The sequence below is a fragment of the Anguilla anguilla genome, chromosome 7 (assembly GCF_013347855.1).
Source record: "Anguilla anguilla isolate fAngAng1 chromosome 7, fAngAng1.pri, whole genome shotgun sequence".
NCBI lineage: Eukaryota > Metazoa > Chordata > Actinopteri > Anguilliformes > Anguillidae > Anguilla > Anguilla anguilla.
Window position 1 is genome coordinate 22108930 of NC_049207.1, and position 19161 is coordinate 22128090.

Genomic DNA, 19161 nt, shown 5'->3' on the forward strand with positions numbered 1-19161 from the left:
TTCATTATTGCCAATCAGATCACCCCATGTCTTCCCCTTTAAAAGCAGTGTGTTAGTGCTACAGTTACTTTTATCATGCCTGAAGGGCAAACATGTTACGTGAGGCTCCGTTACGAGTGTCGCAACTAACCATTACCTATGATATCTAAAGAAGGTGAGACCGAATAGTTTTAATTCTAATATTTATTTTTCCCCCTCAGCAAAATATATTTTTCATTTACATGCCAGTGCTAACAACTGTATTAAATGGTGCCTGTGAATATTCCCAGATGGGGGAGGAGCATGAGGCAGCTGGCAGAGACTCCCACCAGTTGTCCTCTCCATCATGCTGCTACTGTTTCAACCTGGCAGGCATTGCACTCACAAACCAGAGGATGGGAAAGAAGATGACTCATTTAGTCTGAATTTCAGTACCTTTTTCTTTCTTTGCTGACAATTTTTGTTTTATACCTATTGGAAATCATGGGATCCACAGTTTATCCCCCCTGAGGCGTCTGACATTGTAGTGGGCCAGTTGCAGATAACATTGCTTGCTTACCACTAAATCCAGTTAAATTGACCTTCTAATTAGAACCTCTGTGTAACATCCTCTACCCTATCGCCCAGAAGAATTGTCTCCCTTTGATATGCAGTACCTTTGTGTGATATCCTCTACCCCCTACTTCAATCCAATTCCCCCACACCTTGTTTCTTACTCCCCCCCCCCATTCCTGTGACATGTATTCATTTAAGGCAATGACCATTAGGCCCTCTGTTTCCTTTAAGGGACAGGGTATAAGTATTACCATTCCCTGTCATTTGTTGCTTTTTTTGTTTATCTGTACTTGGGTAACAGACCCACTAGTTCCTTTACTACATTAAACAACTTCATTTTAAAACAAAGACGTGCCAGCATTTATTTTTATACTTACAAAAGTACGGCGGAATAAATTGAACTCTTAAAAAATTCCAGAATACCGCTATTTCAAAATAATAAAAAAATGTCACCACTTCCACCAAGTTTCATTCATTTCAGACATGCACTTGATAAGATAACTGTACACTCACCAGGAGAACAGCTTCGCAGCCCCTCAACTTCAGTAATCTCCATTACAATCCTCACATGCGACTCTGCCTATCTCCGTATGAAACTGATGTGTCCTCTGTTAATTCTATGTCCATCCAAGGTGTATGGCTATGTAGTGTAGAACACAGCTTGCCACAAAGAATGCACTAACTTTCTCAGGGCTGGATTGTAATGTACCACCCGACCCGTGCAAATATCTGAAATGCACTTTTAACATTCCAAAGGTTCGCTGAATCATTGACTTGGCCCTGCCAAATGCACAACTAAAAAGCAAGTTGCTGGTGTGTTGTGGGCTCAATGTATGAAGTAACCACAATTTGAACACAACTTTGTGCATCTTACATTATTTAGTGGGTGTAGAACTGGTCTCCCACCTTCCTTGTGTCTCTCATTCAAGTAGCTTACACTAACTAACTCCATTCAGATGCATTGCCTAGATAGCTGGCATTGGAATGCATAACTGAACACAGCTTACATTTTGCAAATGCATTATCCAACACTAAACTAGCATAGCGTCGAATGCCTCCATTGATACGCCGCCAATTCTGCCGCCCAACCCAGGGTGATGCGAACAGATTCACTGCTGACGACGAAACTAGCAAACCCGGAACAGGTAAAATATTCTGTTGGCGCAGGATGACTGCATGACTACGTGCAATTCGACATGCACTCTGTGTACTTGCCTCACCCAAACGGGGCCCAGAGACATATATAAGGCGAGGCCGCATGCTGTAGAAGTGCTCAAGAAGTGTTGCCAATTAATTTACATATACTTTAAAAACAGTCACAGCACCATGTCATACCTTTAAGAGAATTATTTTATTCATATGGCTCCAATTTAAACAGCACATTTATTATTTGTATCCATTGATTTGATTAAATCGTTTTTTCTTCCTACACCACTTCCAACATGTTTTAGGAATATACCATTGTCCAAAATATAATTGAGAGCCTTCTGCAAATCAATGAAGCAGGTAAAAATGTTCTTTTTATTTCGATGAACATGTTTGTCAGTTAGGGTAGGCTGAGTGCGATGTTATATAATTTGGCAAGAATCCGACTTGGCTTTTACTTAGCTTTTGTGTTACATAAGGATTTATAAGTATGTCTTAAAAAGTCTTAAAAAGAAGCAGGGTTTTGTGCATGGCTTAAGTAAATGCCTATCCTCACTCTCTATTTGCATCATTATTTCTCAAACAGACTGCTAAAGACTATGTAAAACCAATTATAAGATTGTATATTTATTCCATATTTAGTCGCAGATATTGATAGGAGAACGACGTGGTATAATTAAACAAGAATTCCTCTTGTTTATTTCCCTATTCAGTGTGCAGTGTTTTTCACAACTACATTGGCATACATTTGGGCTATTGTTGGCTTTATCTGTTTGCCATGACAGAATACACATTTTTTTGGTGGTGAAAGATTATTTCCATAAACTCCCAAATAGACACTATTGTCCAGTGTGTCATACATGAGCGTGTAGTTGCAGATGAGACTGCAGGGAGGGGGTGCTTGTTAAATGGACAAACTACATGACAATGATGGCATTCTTTTTCAGTTATTGAGGAGTCTAAAGGATTTTGGTAGACTTTCAATTCAGGCTTTTCCTATTTTTTTCCCAATATATGCGAATCTGCTCTGAGCTTAGTGTCTTTTTCTGGTATAATTTCCCCAAAATATGTTTCCTCATAGATCTCCATTCTGAATATCTCTCCATTCTCCATCCAGAACACGTCTCCTGTCTGTTCTGGCCCCACGATGGTGGAATGACCTCCCTGTGGAGGTCAGAACAGCTGAGACTGTGACCCATTTCAAACGACGACTGAAGACCCACCTCTTCAGGCTGCACCTCTCCCCATCCCTCCCTTCCCCCCCTGTAAATGACTAAACTTAGGGGTGTAACTAGGCAGCTGTTTAATAGGTGACTTAGTTGATGCGCCAGTCTTAACGACTACTTGTATTTTTATTTATTTAAATTTTTCCATAGATTGCGTTGTTGCCGTTCTCGTTGTTAGTGTTAATCAGTTTAACCACCAGGGTCCAAGTTGAACTATGCGGTTGTTCCCTGTACTTGGACCGGTACTTCTCTCTAGGGGTTTCGTCATACTTGTTCCTGGTTATGGTTATACACTTTGTTGTACGTCGCTCTGGATAAGAGCATCTGCCAAATGCCTGTAATGTAATGTAATGAATAGGCAATTCATCATGTTGCTTTTTTCTAGTGTATTACAGCTGTCCCATAAACAATTAGAATAAATAGATGGTGTTCAGTTTATACTGTACTTTCTTGGTTCTGAGTGTTTTTGCATTGTGTTACTACCTGACAATAAGCAACACAATTCCTCATTTTCTGGTTGTCTGTTTTACTCATTCACTGCCAGGTTTATATATTCTTTATTGTTAGTGTATGTGTTTTCCAAAATGTTGTCTAAGAGAGATTGAACCAATTGGCTGTCAATTGCTTTCTGGGATTTTTCTGTTCTGTCTGGGGTCCATCTGTAGGAGTTTTTTTAAATGCTGCACAGCCTACTGGGCTGTGATTTGGTTGTTTCTGTCCATTTCAGATGGACAGTAATTTGACTGTGATCTGACAGACGTGTTGATGGTTTGGCTGTGAATGCTCTGAAAGATGGGGCCAGATCTGTAAACATAGCCTCAGGAACTCAGGAACAGAGGAAGTGGTGTCAAAAAACAAAAAACAGGCACATTCCCCGTGCTGGTTTTCACCTGAATCGCTCCCTGCTATAAATCTTGCACTGTGCTGCAGCTCACAGACCTGTTTCCTCACCATCCACAGGGTTTACCTGCTAGTGGTGACTCGTCTCTGGTCTGTGACAATTCGCGTTGCTTTCTGCAGCTCCCGTGTTTTAAACTCCAGCTGCAGCTGGAAAGGTACCCTGTCCCTCCTCTGGAAACCTACCCCAACAGAGACAGACAGATGGACAGACTGATGATTTCCATGATTATCAGACAATGTGATATAAACTGCATAGACAGGACACTGTAAAGGCTCTGGTTCATGGTGTATTTGGTTTTCTCACTGTGGCAAATGGTTTGGTCCAATGAAGAATTACTTGGTTTGAATTCTAAATATTCAGATACTGTATGGCTTTAATTGCACAATTACCATGTTACATGTAGATATTTAGCAGAGGCTACCCAGAGCAATTTACAAAAATTATTGTTGTTGTTTTTTTTTTTTTACACAGTACTGCTGGATATACTCTGAGCTGAAGCAATTCAGGTTGAGCACCATACGCAAGGGTGCCATACTTTTAACATTATACTATTACTATACTATACTATCTCTAAAAATTTGGACAGTGACAAAATTTTGTTATTTTGGCTCTGTATTCCAGCACATTGGATTTGAAATTAAAAAATGAATTTGATGTTAAAGTGCAGACTGTCAGCTATAATTTGAGGGAACTTACATCCATATCAGGTGAAAAGGTCTAGGAATTACAGCCCGTATTAGGGGACCAAAATAATTGTACAACTTAACATGACCTTAAATAAAGGACATCCTATTTAGCACTTGGTTGCAAATCTTTTGCATTCGATGACTGCCTGAAGCCTGTGACCCACAGACATCACCAGATGTCAGGTATCTTAGCTGGTGATTCTCGCAGGCAAGAACATCCCACTTTTTGGCCCTTCAAAACTCTTGCTTTAGCAGAATGTTTTTGGGGGTCACTGTCCTGCTGTAACAGGCATTTGGCTGGATCAGAGCCGATAAGATGTTTCTGTAAACTTCAGAATTCATCCTGCTGCTGCCATCAGCAGTCACATCGTCCATAAAGGCAAGTAAGCCAGTTCCACTACCAGCCATACATGCCCAAGCCATTATACTACCTCAACCATGTTTCACAGATGAAGTGGTATGCTTTGGATCATGCTTTTAACATTATACTATTACTATGAAAACAAATATAATTACAGTGAATGGCTGCAGGCAGAAGGTAAACATTGTTCATGACGGAAGCTCATAAAAGAATGTTTACATCGTCAGAACTCATACTCTTAGACGTCAGAAGTTACTGAGAGCCAAAATCAATGAGCATTGATGGTACCCAGCCAACCACACCTTACCTTGTTTTCATTCTGAGCATGCTGTAAAATGAACCTCTTCAAAGGCCAAAAACATTCCAAATAAACTGAAAAAACTTTCAAAAGCTAAATCCACAACTGTTCTGGAATGATTCCAAAAGGTTTACATAAAGTTATATACTTTGCTTGTAAACTAAGTATGTTTTTTTCACCAGATACTTGCTATGTTATGGGAGTACATACAGTGTATAATATGTAATATAATATATTCAGTTTAACAATATATATTGTGACGCCAGGAAAGGAGTTTGAGCGCTTTCCACAAGTACCTAAACACAGGTATGGCAGAAGCTCATTGTATTCATTGCCGCCGCTGCCTATTACCTCATTATTGGGCCTTATGAATGAGGCCTGGTTTTCAGGCCTAAAAGGATCCTCTTAAAAACAGGGTTTGGGAACTGGATCTGACCCCTGGCCTGATCTAATGCACACTCCAGAGCAGTAGGTAGCAGTAATGCACTGTACTCATAGGTTATGAGCTGCCATTAAACCGCACCGAAAAAGAAGAAAGCCCAGGACGATGGGTTTCTGGGACTTGTTACAGTGGTAGTTGCGTATGATCAGGCTTCTCTGTTAAGGACTTTTTGCCAGCCATTTTTCCACAGAGGGGTGTTTCATTGACCATTTAATTATTTTGTGTTTGAAGACTTTGGGTGTTTTCTGTTTGTGAACTCAATGAAAGGCAGCAAGCCAACCCTGGAGTTTGTCTGTTCACCGCATGATGCAGAGGCCCTCCCCAGCCCTGCATCACCATTTATATACCATGCAGTCTCTAAAAATTTGGACAGTGACAAAATTTTGTTATTTTGGCTCTGTATTCCAGCACATTGGATTTGAAATTAAAAAATGAATTTGATGTTAAAGTGCAGACTGTCAGCTATAATTTGAGGGAACTTACATCCATATCAGGTGAAAAGGTCTAGGAATTACAGCCCGTATTAGGGGACCAAAATAATTGTACAACTTAACATGACCTTAAATAAAGGACATCCTATTCAGCACTTGGTTGCAAATCTTTTGCATTCGATGACTGCCTGAAGCCTGTGACCCACAGACATCACCAGATGTCAGGTATCTTAGCTGGTGATTCTCACAGGCAAGAACATTCCACTTTTTGGTCCTTCAAAACTCTTGCTTTAGCAGAATGTTTTTGGGGGTCACTGTCCTGCTGTAACAGGCATTTGGCTGGATCAGAGCCGATAAGATGTTTCTGTAAACTTCAGAATTCATCCTGCTGCTGCCATCAGCAGTCACATCGTCTATAAAGGCAAGTAAGCCAGTTCCACTACCAGCCATACATGCCCAAGCCATTATACTACCTCAACCATGTTTCACAGATGAAGTGGTATGCTTTGGATCATGAGCAATTCCTTTCTTTCTCCACACTTTCCTCTTGTCATCACTTTGGTACACATTAATTAATCTCATCTGTCCATAAGACTTTGTTCTAGAAATCTACAGTTAAAGTTTAAAGAAACACTGACCTCGCAATTCTGTTATTGAGGCTTACCAGTGGTTTGCATCTTGTGGCGAAACCCGTGATTATACTGGTGTAGTCTTTATTTTAGTCTTTGACACATCAATGTTCAAAGGTTTTTTCTTCACAATAGAAAGTATTCTTTGGTAATCCACTCATCGACTGCCGAATAATACATACAAAGGCACTGTGACGTCACCCATTGATTCTCCATGGGCTTGGTGAAAGGGGTTTTGAAGCCCGGGAAGTGTAGTTCGTGGGCACTTGCATGTTGTACAAATTGGGGCCAGAAACTGCGCAGTAGGGATTTGAAGTCCAGTCGTCCACTAAGCGCATGAGATAAAGTGACTCTGTTGTACAAATTGGAGCCAGAAACTGCGCAGTAGGGATTTGAAGTCCAGTCTTCCACTAAGCGTGTGAGATACAGTAACTCAGTTGGGATGCAAACTGTCCCTGATTCATCCTCAAAATATTAGTGGCTTATCCATATAGCACAATAACTTAACAAATCGGCATATGGGACAAAGAAAAAACACATATTGCAACTTCCTTTTGTTGTGGAAAAAAATAATTGACTTCGTATTTTGACCATATTCTGCCATTGACTTACATTAAGATGGGTGGCTGAAGCACCTATGCTGAAGCCAACCGGAGTGGCACTAGTGAACAACAAGACAAGGAAGTGAGCTTCAAAAATGCAGACCGGTTTTGGCCGCTTGAATCCACTACAGCGGTCTTCCATAGTCTACCATTGTCGGTTGCTATTGCTGAGCTCACCAGTGCATTTTTGCTGCTTAACAATATACCAAAACAGTTGATTTTGACACACCCAATGTTTTACCTATATCCCAGATTTATTTATTCTGATTTTTCAAAATAAATTTATTTGATGGCCTGTTTTACTGGCATTGACACTTCTTTAGTCCCTATGTTGAGAGACAACAGTAACAGACCCAAATGCAAAATCTAGAATTAAATAGACCATTGTGAGCTGTTTTGTGAATGAACTACTGATACCACAACAGTTAGCTGGCCAAAAAACAGCTAAGAAGCTGATTACTTTTGGTGCCCTAAAATTTGGGGGGGGGGGGGGGGGGGCTATGTATAAAACGGCTGTAATTCCTACATGGTTCAAATAACCCTCTTAAACTGACAGTCTTTTCTTTAAGCTCATATTCATTATTTCATTTTCAGTTCAATGTGCTGGAGTACACAGCCAAAACAACAAAATAGTTTGGACCTGAAGGAGATGTGTAATTTCCTAACATGAAGGAAGTTTGGAATATATATTTGAAAAATGAATAAATTAAATAATAGTACTCACTCTCTATGCTCTCTGGTTTAACAGCAAACTGGAAGGTGACCTCTGCTCCCTCTGTCACATTGCCAATCTCTCTGACCAACTTGTGGGCAGAGTCATCCTCATAGGGGAAGTAGCTGAGTGCAGGACACGCAGAGAGAGAGGGAGAGAGGAAGGAGTGATGAAGAAGCTAAAAGAGAGGGGCAATGTGCTTTTTAACATCGGATCTGATACCTGACCCCTCTGAGCTGAAGAGCAGCTGTTAGGTGGATGTGCTGTTCATTGCTGTGGCCAATGGTGATTCTGTGGAGCAGACACTTACATGCCCTCCGCAGACAGCAGTGTTGCTGTGACGCTGGTGGCTAGGACGTTGTCGGCCAGGACAGACTGGATTTCTGTTGACACTGAGTTGATGTTCACTATGTTCACCTTTAGAGGAGGGGGGGGACACACAAGAGGTCAGCAAAGTTGCATGAATGCTTACCACAGGTATTGAAATTGTACTCAAGTATTGAAATTGTTATCCCTAGCAGTTCTTACGTCGCTTTTGAGGAGAGCAGACATATCCTGCTTAGTTTGCACTTTCCAGCCAACTTATAATTGACACGAATGGCAGGAGTAACAATTTCAATTCACTAGTACTAGTACTTGTTACACATGGCAAATGAAACTTTCAACTTGAAAAACTAGTGAAATGTGAAAAAATTTTTTGAACTTTTGACATTTTCATGAGATAGTAACTACAATCACCAGGGGCTGCATTTATCAACCCGTATAAAAGTTACAGATCAATTTTTTTTTTTACAGATTTTTCTTCCACTACGTGGACATGAATATGCTTGGATAGCATAAAACAGCTCCCCTAGCTAACCATATCTGGCAGAAAGAAGGTCATTTAGTCTCAGTATTAGTAATGAAATCTTTTGGTGGACTTGAGGCTCATGTGACAAAAGGGAAAGTTGAGTCACCAAGGAAAGCAAAAAAACAAAACAAACAAACAAACAAAAAAAACAGAAGAAGTTATGTCATATATGAACAAGAAATCCAATCTGTTTCTCAGAAAGATTCTTAGCCACTTGCGGTTTTGGCTCTGGAGTACTTTGAAGTACAGAGTCAATACAACAAAAATTGTGTCGCTGCCCAAATACACACTGCACTTTATTTAAACATTCCCTGCACCACACCACACCCCTGGGAAAAATATTTTATTTGTTTGTCGCCTATTTAATTGTAAATTACGTATTTGTATTCATTGATTGAATCATATTTTTATGATTGCATCATATTTTTTCAATAGGTGTTAGGAACAGCTATTGGAAAGCAATCTCGCTCTTTCGTGGAATTCATGCACCTTTACCAGTATTTGTCATTCTAAATGTGTTCGGGAGATTTCTGGGTGTGGCAGTCTTTTCTGTGTGGGTAGGGGTGGGTGTGGCTGCAGAGCTAGCTAGAGTTCAGATACAAGCCGACATGGCTTGTTCAAGACCTATAGTTCATTTTCAAATTACTTTTACTCGATGCCGTCAGTTGGCTTGTTTTCTGTTGGACCTGCAAGTAATGTTACTGGCATTGTGAAGCTGGAGACAAAATTGACTTTTGGAGGGCTGTAACATTTTCTATTCTAAAGTTCTAACTATAAAACCACTATTGCATTTAACATAATGGAATTAATTGAGGTATAATTAAATCTGGCATCTTACTGTCGCTCACTCATTTCAGGGTAGTAACATTACATCTAGCTATCCAACTAGCTACATTAGGTGGGGTAACTTACTCGGTGTGAGTGGAGTGGGTGGGGTTGAAGACGGAGGAGGAGACTTCTTTGATTGTAAACACAGGCTAAGAAATCAATTTTTCATCCCATTTACAATTCCATTTTACGACAAGAAAAAGAAAAAGTTCCAGAGGCAGCGGTGGTTACTCACCCTCCCCCCCGTGAAGTCTGCCAGTCGTCCCACCTCAGCCAGCTGGCAGTCTGTGCCCTCGAAGGTCAGCACGGACACTATCACCCTAATGGTGGCACAACACAGGCGGTGAGAGGGTGCCACTTTGGGGATAACACAGGCTTCCCCAAAAACAGAGCGTGGTTTGTAAGGGCAGCTCTGGGGTCTCACCCACTGTCAGATGCCTCCTTGGCTAGTTGGCTGTAGAAGAACGGGGAGTAGTCGGAGGTCTGGGTGGCTTGTTCTAACTCTCCCAATCCTATGTTAGCTTGGCCATCTGTGCAGATGATCACCTGTAATGAGGCAGATGGTATGCTATGAGTTCTGCACATCAACGTCTCATTGATGCTTGCTTTGAACTGTCACCCTGCAGCAGCCAATCAGCTGCAGGAAGCGCTGAGTGCGGTCAAGTTTGACACTGACTTTTGACCCTGTGTATCGAGAGGCCATCGCTATGGAGACGAGGGCTGCTGGACCCAGTGCTGTGGCTCCATGTTCACGAAGTCTGGGGAATGAGCAAGATAGGTGAGGGGGGGGGGGGGGGGAGAGAGAGAGAGAGAGAGAGAGAGAGAGAGAGGATAAAGAATGAGTACATTTTACATTTAGGCATTTAACAGACACTCTTATTCAGAGGGACTTACACAAGTGCACACAAAAACATTCAGGCAACAAAGAGCTGATCCAAGCCAAGTCATAAGGGTCACGATTCGGGCTGTCAATAGATTAAAAAATGAGTTGGTTTACGTTGTTCCTTTGTTCCAATTGATTGGTAGATTAATTGGGACATTTTAAACCTACTAATTAAATATCACTATTAATACAAATATTCCTTGGAATCCAATATGACCTGTCATTCTGCATCTAACCCCCTGTCCTCGACTGTAGTTATTGGTCAGCCATTTGATACAATCCAGGCAGAAACTGAGTTGCCAAACACTTTTCTTGTCAGCGAACTTAGTGCTGCTGATTGAGTTAAGCCTCGCTGAGTCACATGGTAGTTGGACATTTGTCCATTACTATTTTTGTTGAGGTGGCTACTAAGGGTAGCAATGAAAGGATACGATGCTTAGAGGCGATATTGTTAACCAGTCACACTACACTCAAATGAAATAAATGCCCTCTCTACAGTGCAGACTGCACATTGTTTCTGTTACGGCCATGTTTCCCTCTGCATTGAATGTACAATCAAAATGTCAGTGTAAATTTTCTTTCGGGGGTTGGTATCCCAGCAATGAGCAGAGGTAGAAAGCCCTGGGGTCATAAAGTAAAAGTCCTGCCATGTGCTTTTTCCACCCATATACTCAGCCAGCTGATTTCACAAGTTAGTTCTACCTCCTGGCTAAAGAATTGTGCTATTTAGCAAATCCAGGTGATTGGAACAAAATACTGGGGAGAACTGGGATTTTCCACCACTTGTAACAAAATGCTTGCAGATTTTATAACCTGGATGTTTGTGTTATTTTGTAACGGCATTACAGACTTAAAATGTTACATTGAAATGACTCTTGTCTGAACTCTAATTATTATCTCCGCCAGGTGGAGCCTGGAGGGGATCGTGCGTTTGGTCGCGTGTGTTTGTACGTGTGTGTGTGAGTTTGTGCGTGTGTGTGTGTTTGTGTCTCTGTCCAGAGCTAATCTTGCGTACTACTAGGCCGATCGGCCTAATATTTGTTGTGTCAATGACAAGTATTTTATTTGAATTAATTTCCATCATTGTTGTCCATTGAAATAGATTGAGAGTGAACTCGAGTGCGATCAACAACTGCTTCCACTTGGAATGCCTGGCAGAGATCTGTGCTCTACTGAGTGCACTCTTCTAGTTCTTTTCTGAAATTAGTTAGCAAATATTGGATTAAAACAATTAGTTCATCATATAAACCGATTAATATGTTATTTCGTACAGCACCAGTCAGAAATGATAGTAGCCATTAATACATAGTTTATTTAGCACTGAACCTACTACATAAAGTTAAGCGCCACAGTAGGTGCTAGAGGAAGACTGAAAGTGTAGCATAAAACACTTTCAGTCTTCCCCCCCCCACCCCCCTGCCCCCCCACCCCAGGCACACACACACATGGGTGCACACACACACACACACACGGGCAGACAAATGGACAGACAGCCTTGTAGGACCCAAGGCGGACTCACTCCTTGACTCTCTGGGTGAGGGGGTAGATAGACTCGGCGATGCAGTGGGGGGTGGAGTACTTCTCACCCTGCATCTTCAGGTGATCAAAGTCCATCAGCGACCAGTCGCTTAAAGTGAGGGGGACACCAGTGCCATCTCCATACACTGTCACCTGAGAAGGAAAAGCACACACGTGCACACACACACGCACGCACACGCACACAAGCACACACACGCACGCACGCACACACGAACACGCATACACACACGCACGCACACGTACACACAAATTAGGGAGTTTCATCAATGGCTGGGCTGGAACACAATAGTACAAGCTGCCCTTATCCTGATCATCTATCATTGTTCCAGAATAAACTGGTTTGTCAGTCATTCTGAGTTAACTGATTGGCCTCCCTTCGGTCGTTCTGCTCCTGAAATTATGACCACTCCTTTCAGCTAAATTCCTCTTTCATTCACAAACTTTAAAAAAATCTCTCTTTTGTGTTTTAATCATTTTTACAATTTTATTCGACACCCCTAAATTAAAGGGACTGTCCTCATAATGCAGGTTGTGTTCCAGGTGTCGTCTGATTTGAATGAGCGCAGGCCAGGAATACACTAAAACGGTCAATTCCAATAAAATAGTCAAATAATCTTCTGTGAAGCTCAATCAGTGAAGGAAAAGGGGCTTGCCTTTCATTTTACCTGATTCAGAAATTATGCTTAGAAGTTAAGTCCTTTCATTATTTTATTTATTCATTCATTTGTTTATGCGGGCAGTGTAGTATAATGGGTCAGGAGCTGGTCTTGTAACCTGAAAGTCACAAGCTTGATTCCCAGATTGTACACTGCCGTTATACCCTCGAAGGTACTTAACCGGAATTGCTTCAGTATATATCCAGCTGTATAAATGCAATGTAAATACTAGGTAAAAAGTTGTGTAAGTTGCTCTGGGTAAGAGCATCTGCTAAATGCCTGTAATGTCATTTATTTTTGCATCACAGAAGAAATGGTTGATCCCCCAGTCCATCTGAAATTCTCACACTTACAAGGAAAGCCAGTAGAAAACGTGACTAACATTTGCCCTTAGCTGCAGGATACGTAGGTCATAAAAGCAACAATAGGCTCCACATGGAAGGCAGTTCATCTATGACAGCAATTTGAGCTCCTCCGATATGACAGAAGATACACAATGTGGGCAAAAGTTCATACAGAGGAATGGGGAAGACTGAGTGCCTGTCTCTTGTTTTTGAATTTTCTAGTAAAAAGTAAACACCAGGTGTGACAGGCATGGAATGTCCCCTAGGTCACTGAGGTAGTCTGAAGCCACGCCTACTTGTTAAGTGGACACATACACCTGGGTTGCATTAGTGAATCAGCTCATGGCTTAAAGGTATGCTCACGTTCCTTGGTGGGAATCTGAGACCGGGAACCCGCATGTCGAGAGAGAATGAGTCCGAGAGAGAAAATGAGGTACAGGAGGACCGAGCTGAATAGATGGTTTTGGTTTGTTATTTGTGCCCAGAACATGTAAGGGGGCACCTGCCAGGGGTCTTGGTGTGTGGCAGTCATATCACAATTGAGTGTGTGGTAGAGGGAAATAATGTCTGATTGAGCCCTATGTGTGTGGACGCATGAAGGTGTGGCTATGTTTCTGCCTGTGCCCATTCATGCGCAGCGTGGGAGAGGTATGCATGTGAATGAATGTGTCTACAGGAAGCAAGAGGTGCGCATGTGTGTTTGTATGAACGCGCTGCAAGTTTGTGCTGTCATTTACCTCATCATTGAAGGTGACGAGAGCTACTCTGCGGTGTGGTGATGTCTGCAGCAAAGAGGACAGCGCCCTCTGCAGGGCATCCTGGACACTCTTTATAACGTCAGGGAAAAGAAAATATAAAACCTGATGAACTGGAGTTGGGCAGTTCCCGAACATGAGTCTGCCCTCCCTTACTCAATACACACACATGCACACACACACGCTTACACACACATGTACACATGCACACACACACACACACGCACACGCACACGCACACGCACACGCATGCGCACACACACACACACACACACACACAAATATACACACAAACACAGAGACACACACATTCACACACACACACACACACACACACACACACACAGACCACATATATAGGGTACAATGTTCTCATAATCTGTCCATTTCAGATTAGTAATACATGGAATAAGTTTATCCTTTATTTTCTACTGATTGCTTGCTTGCATTTTTAATCATTTTAATTTAAAATGATTAATTTAGAATTATGCTGCTTTTGTGTAATTCTGTCACGGATGTAAAATGATAGGCAAACTGTTCAGAAATAAGATTTTACAAATATTATAACCCCTGATATAAAGACACACACACACACACGCACCTGCAGCCTGGACACGTATGTTGGAGACCGCACACTGCTGCCAGCAGAGATCTGAGGAAGGTAAACAGAGAAGAGTTACAGAGTAACTCACACACACACTGTGAGAAGGGTAAATCACACACACACACACACAGTCAGAGAGTAACTCGCACACATACACACACACTGTCAGAGAGTAACTCACTTCCACAATCAGAGAGTAACCTGCATCCATAGTCAGAGAGTAACTCACATCCATAGTCAGAGAGTAACTCACACACATACACACACACACACTGTCAGAGAATAACTCACATTCAGTCAATAACACACACACGGATGCACGCACACATACACGCATGCACACACACACCCACACACACGCATGCATGCACACAGACAGACAACAAGGTGCAGACAGACAGTGGGAGAGATAAATGCATAGGCAGGCTCTTGGTGACCTCGTAGGTGACGCTCATACTGCCGGAGATGTCCACGCAGAAAACCACCAGCATGTCGTCCAGGTTGACGTAGTCTCCATCAGAGTCCTCGCTCAGGTAAAGCACATCTCTCCCAGGGAGGGGCCGTCGGGGGGAGGCTCGCAGGCCTGCTTCAGTGCGTGAGAGTATGTTCTCCCTCCCACAGAACTCACAGCACCACACCTGGAGGAGAGACCATTAATTAGACTATTAGCTGACGTACAAAGGGGTAATAACATACTGGATTCATCCCCAAAACTGCGATCCTTCAACTTCCTATGATTAAAAAGACCTGGAATACAAAGATCTGAGCCCAGAGAAAAGTCTCCTCAGCCAGCTGATCCTGAGGCTCACTGAACTAACATCCACTAATGCCACCCAGCCCCAGGACAGCACCACCTAACCCCAGGACAGCACCACCCAGCCAAGGAAAGCACCACCCAGCCCCAGCTCAGGACAGCACCACCCAGCCCCAGGAAAGCACCACCCAGGCCCAGGACAGCACCACCCAACCCCAGGAAAGCACCACCCAGGCCCAGGACAACACCACCTAACCCCAGTACAGCACCACCCAGCTGAGGAAAGCACCACCCAGCCCCAGATCAGGACAGCACCACCCAGCCCCAGCTCAGGACAGCACCACCCAACCCCAACCCAGGACACCACCACCCAGCCCCAGCCCAGGACAGCACCACCTAACCCCAGGAAAGCACCACCCAGGCCCAGGACAGCACCACCCAACCCCAGGAAAGCACCACCCAGGCCCAGGACAGCACCACCCAACCCCAGGAAAGCACCACCCAGACCCAGGACAACACCACCTAACCCCAGTACAGCACCACCCAGCCAAGGAAAGCACCAGCCAGCCCCAGATCAGGACACCACCACCCAGCCCCAGCCCAGGACAGCACCACCCAACCCCAGTAGAGCACCATCTTGCTCGAGGACAGCGTGCTGAGGTGTACGCTGGGAGCGGGGCGCTCACCGTTTTTTTGAGTTGGTTTTGGAGGGTGCTCGCTGATGACATGGCTGCCCGGCATTTTCCACAATACACCGGGCTATGAATGGACTGCAGACACGGTGCTGAGATGGAGAGAGCAACAGAGAGAGTGGGAGAGGAAAGGAGAAACAGAGAGACGTTTGGTTTTAAAAGCTCTCTAATGATAATTGTTTTTAAAAAATGTACAGTTGTGGGGGCATACATGTAGGTCACCCCAAATATTTTCATATGACTAGCTAGACAAGCTAGTAAGGTTAGTCAGACTTGATGATACACTGCAAGACTAGGTCAGCAATGTGTCTCACCTATGCCACCAGTGCTGTGAACAAGTATTTGCTCCTGATTTCCTCTATTATTGTATATTTGTCACAATGAATGGTTTCGGATTTTGATTTCGGGAAACTGACTAAACATAAAACACATTTCTAAATTATTATTTCACTTATCCAGTGTGACAAATATCCAATGATAGAGGAAAACAATAAGGGTGGACATACTGTTTCACAGCACTGTATGTGTGGGGGGCACATTTTTATGATCTCAAAAGAAGAAAAAGAAAAACATGAGACAACAACAAAGCACACACAGGTTTAAAAAAAAAAACAGTGATGTTAAGCTGATTGATTTAATCTGATCTAATCTCTCAGTAAGTGAACGCAGCACACTGTTGGTAGAACAACAGATAAAGAGAGAATGAAAGAAGGGCAGAACAATAGGAATAATATCAGGGAGAAGAGGGAAAATCAAATCTAGGACAGGATAGAAAAAACTTGAAAGTAAGGGACACAGACAGGTAGAAGAGACATAGAAAGCAGTGGCCGAAATGGCTCCACCAGCTCTTGTTTGAGTGACATCCTGCCGTTGAGACAAGCCTGGGCTTGTCTGGAACTGGGCGGTTCTCACCCTTACTGATGTCCACTAGCCTGCCCAGAGTGAGTGACAGCACGTTGACATTGGCTTTAAGGGGCACCTCGCCCCTGGCCTCCAGCCCTGGACATAAACACAGTTCACAACTTAGCCATTTAGCACAAGCATTTAATTAAAGTACCTCTCCAGATGCATTTTAAACCCTTAAAGAATATACGGTATTGAATAATGATTTGTTTATTTGGGGTTTTCCACCAAAAATGTTCAATAAACTACTGAAAATGGCTTAGTAGCATCTCTACACCTTTACTCTCACTGAAAATGCCAGAATCTGTGAATATGCAAATTAGCAATGCTTGCTGCTGTAGTCCTGGTAGCAGGCACAGCATCCAGATTCAAAATCAATTGCATCACGAATATGACTGACTCCTGCGTGAGGTTCTGAAAGCAGTCATCTGTAAAATATGTGCTACAAGCATTCATTCCCTCTATGCTGTATGTTTTGACATATTTGGGACATCACAACTTTTGCTTCCATGTGCACGTTTCTAACTCAGATTTCAGAAAAGTATGAGGAAGCTCTCCGTCTACAGTGGAAGAATGTTAAAAATTTGCTTTGGTGAGAAGTTCATGAGGTGCGTTTAACACAGACAGAAAACCACCACTACAGTAACAGATAAGTAAGGCTACAATCCAAACAGTGCCATTGTAGAGGCATGTATTGATTTGATTACAACTTTACTACCTTTACATCAGACACAGTGGCGCAAGAGAGTAGAAAGAGAAGACCAAAGTGCACTTGCCACAGTACTGTGCTTGTTTACACAACTCATTTTCAGGAGGAGCGTTAAATTAGAGTATATCAGCTTCAACAATATGGCCACACAGCAATGGAGCTGAGTATCTGGTGGGTTCCCAGACATTCAAGTTTAAATTTGCTTCAGTGACATGGCAGGTGCACACTTATGTTGTCAAAACACATGAAGCAAAGAGAAAACTGATGAACATTGAAATGGAACAGGGAGAATGAAATACAGTAAAATACAGATTATTATGGTTATGATTATGACTGTTATGATTATTATTATTATTTCAGCTTTCATCTGTGTCCTTAAGGTTGTTGCAAGTGGTAGCACACAGTGCTGCTGATGTCACACACTCCCATGAATCAGTGGTGTCAGTAACGAACAACTGTACCTAAAACCATTACACATCCAAAACAGGCCCCGAAAGAAAACAGAATGCCTCACATTTTTTGAGTTGCTATGATATTGCAATATTTTTGCTGTCAGCAAGACATTTTATTACAATATGAACAGAGGACGAATATGCATGCTCCCAGGACTGCTGTCCAAGGTCAGGGTTCATATTTGGTCATACTTTGTGAAGGTGCCTCATTTGGGTCATACCTCTTTCAGCACAGACAGGAGAGACACAGGATCTCCGGCAGTATAATACGAGTGTAAACGGGTGTAAAGTGTTCAACCCAACCTGGAACAGCAATGTGAAGTCAGCACAGATTAACCCACTTCAGACAGACTGACCTCGAGGTGGAACAGGGGGAGGCATTGATCGTGGGCGGGGCTGTTTTTTTGATGAATCCTTACGGGGGGGCAGCGGAGGAGGCATCAGCGGCGCGCCTGAGGGCAGAGGGACAGCACAACACAGCTGAACATTCACACCTGATCACTTTCTGGAAAAAGAAGTTCATCCACTGTCTTGCACATGGAGAAGTGCCTGTGCTGTACACTGGTGCCCTCTGCTGGTTAGAGCTAGAAATGGTGTTTCCCCCTTAACAGCACATGCACACTGTCACCAAAAAGCCAGCTTCTGTACCTGGGTTCATTTGATCCAAGATCTTGTTTCCCAAGTAACTCAGTGGTTATATTAATGTGCGAAAGTGTGTGTTTTCTTAAAAACTGTGGTAGCACTAGAAGCCCGATAGCCTGCATTTTTGAGTTGGAAAAGCCGTGACTCTGGTACTGTGCCTGACAAACATCTAAAACGGAAAGGAGCCATATTTTTTTTCACTTTTCTGAAGCAGTGGGCTTCCACAGAAAGCCACAGAAACCAGTAAGATGACACAGGCATGCAAGTTTTCAGTTGTGTTTTTCCCTCCAAAAAATGTTTTATTTTTGTCTTTTTTCACATTAGTAGTCGTCATCTGTGACTAAATAGCATAAATTTAAAAAGGTGATTTAGTCTTTGAGTAGGTTTGCAGTGGTGCTTTTTCTCTGGCAGTCAGGGCATGGATCACAATGTTTAGCTCACCAGCCAGCTAAATGTTAGCAGTTGCTCGATCGCTGTGGTTTTCCCCACATAGAACTGGCAAGTCCCACTGACTGCATTAAACTGGCCTTTCAAGCCCCCTCAGTGTGGTGGATGTTACCCACATCAACTGAAACGTGGCAC

The 19161-nt window shown here is 42.8% G+C and overlaps 1 protein-coding gene across 1 annotated transcript in view; it reads right to left on the minus strand.

Moving 5' to 3' along the window:
• The window catches only part of si:dkey-9k7.3 (circularly permutated Ras protein 1), a 28323-nt gene that overhangs the window by 5344 nt on the left and 3818 nt on the right, over positions 1-19161 (minus strand). Inside the window, exons 4-16 of the mRNA XM_035427267.1 lie at positions 18294-18389; positions 16786-16872; positions 15868-15965; positions 14865-15065; positions 14425-14475; positions 13806-13895; positions 12049-12200; positions 10323-10404; positions 10071-10192; positions 9882-9966; positions 8279-8385; positions 7981-8093; positions 3874-3985 (exon numbers count right to left, since the gene is read on the minus strand). Of these exons, the coding sequence (XP_035283158.1) occupies positions 3874-3985; positions 7981-8093; positions 8279-8385; positions 9882-9966; positions 10071-10192; positions 10323-10404; positions 12049-12200; positions 13806-13895; positions 14425-14475; positions 14865-15065; positions 15868-15965; positions 16786-16872; positions 18294-18389 (1396 nt within the window). The remainder of the gene's footprint in view (positions 1-3873; positions 3986-7980; positions 8094-8278; positions 8386-9881; positions 9967-10070; positions 10193-10322; positions 10405-12048; positions 12201-13805; positions 13896-14424; positions 14476-14864; positions 15066-15867; positions 15966-16785; positions 16873-18293; positions 18390-19161) is intronic.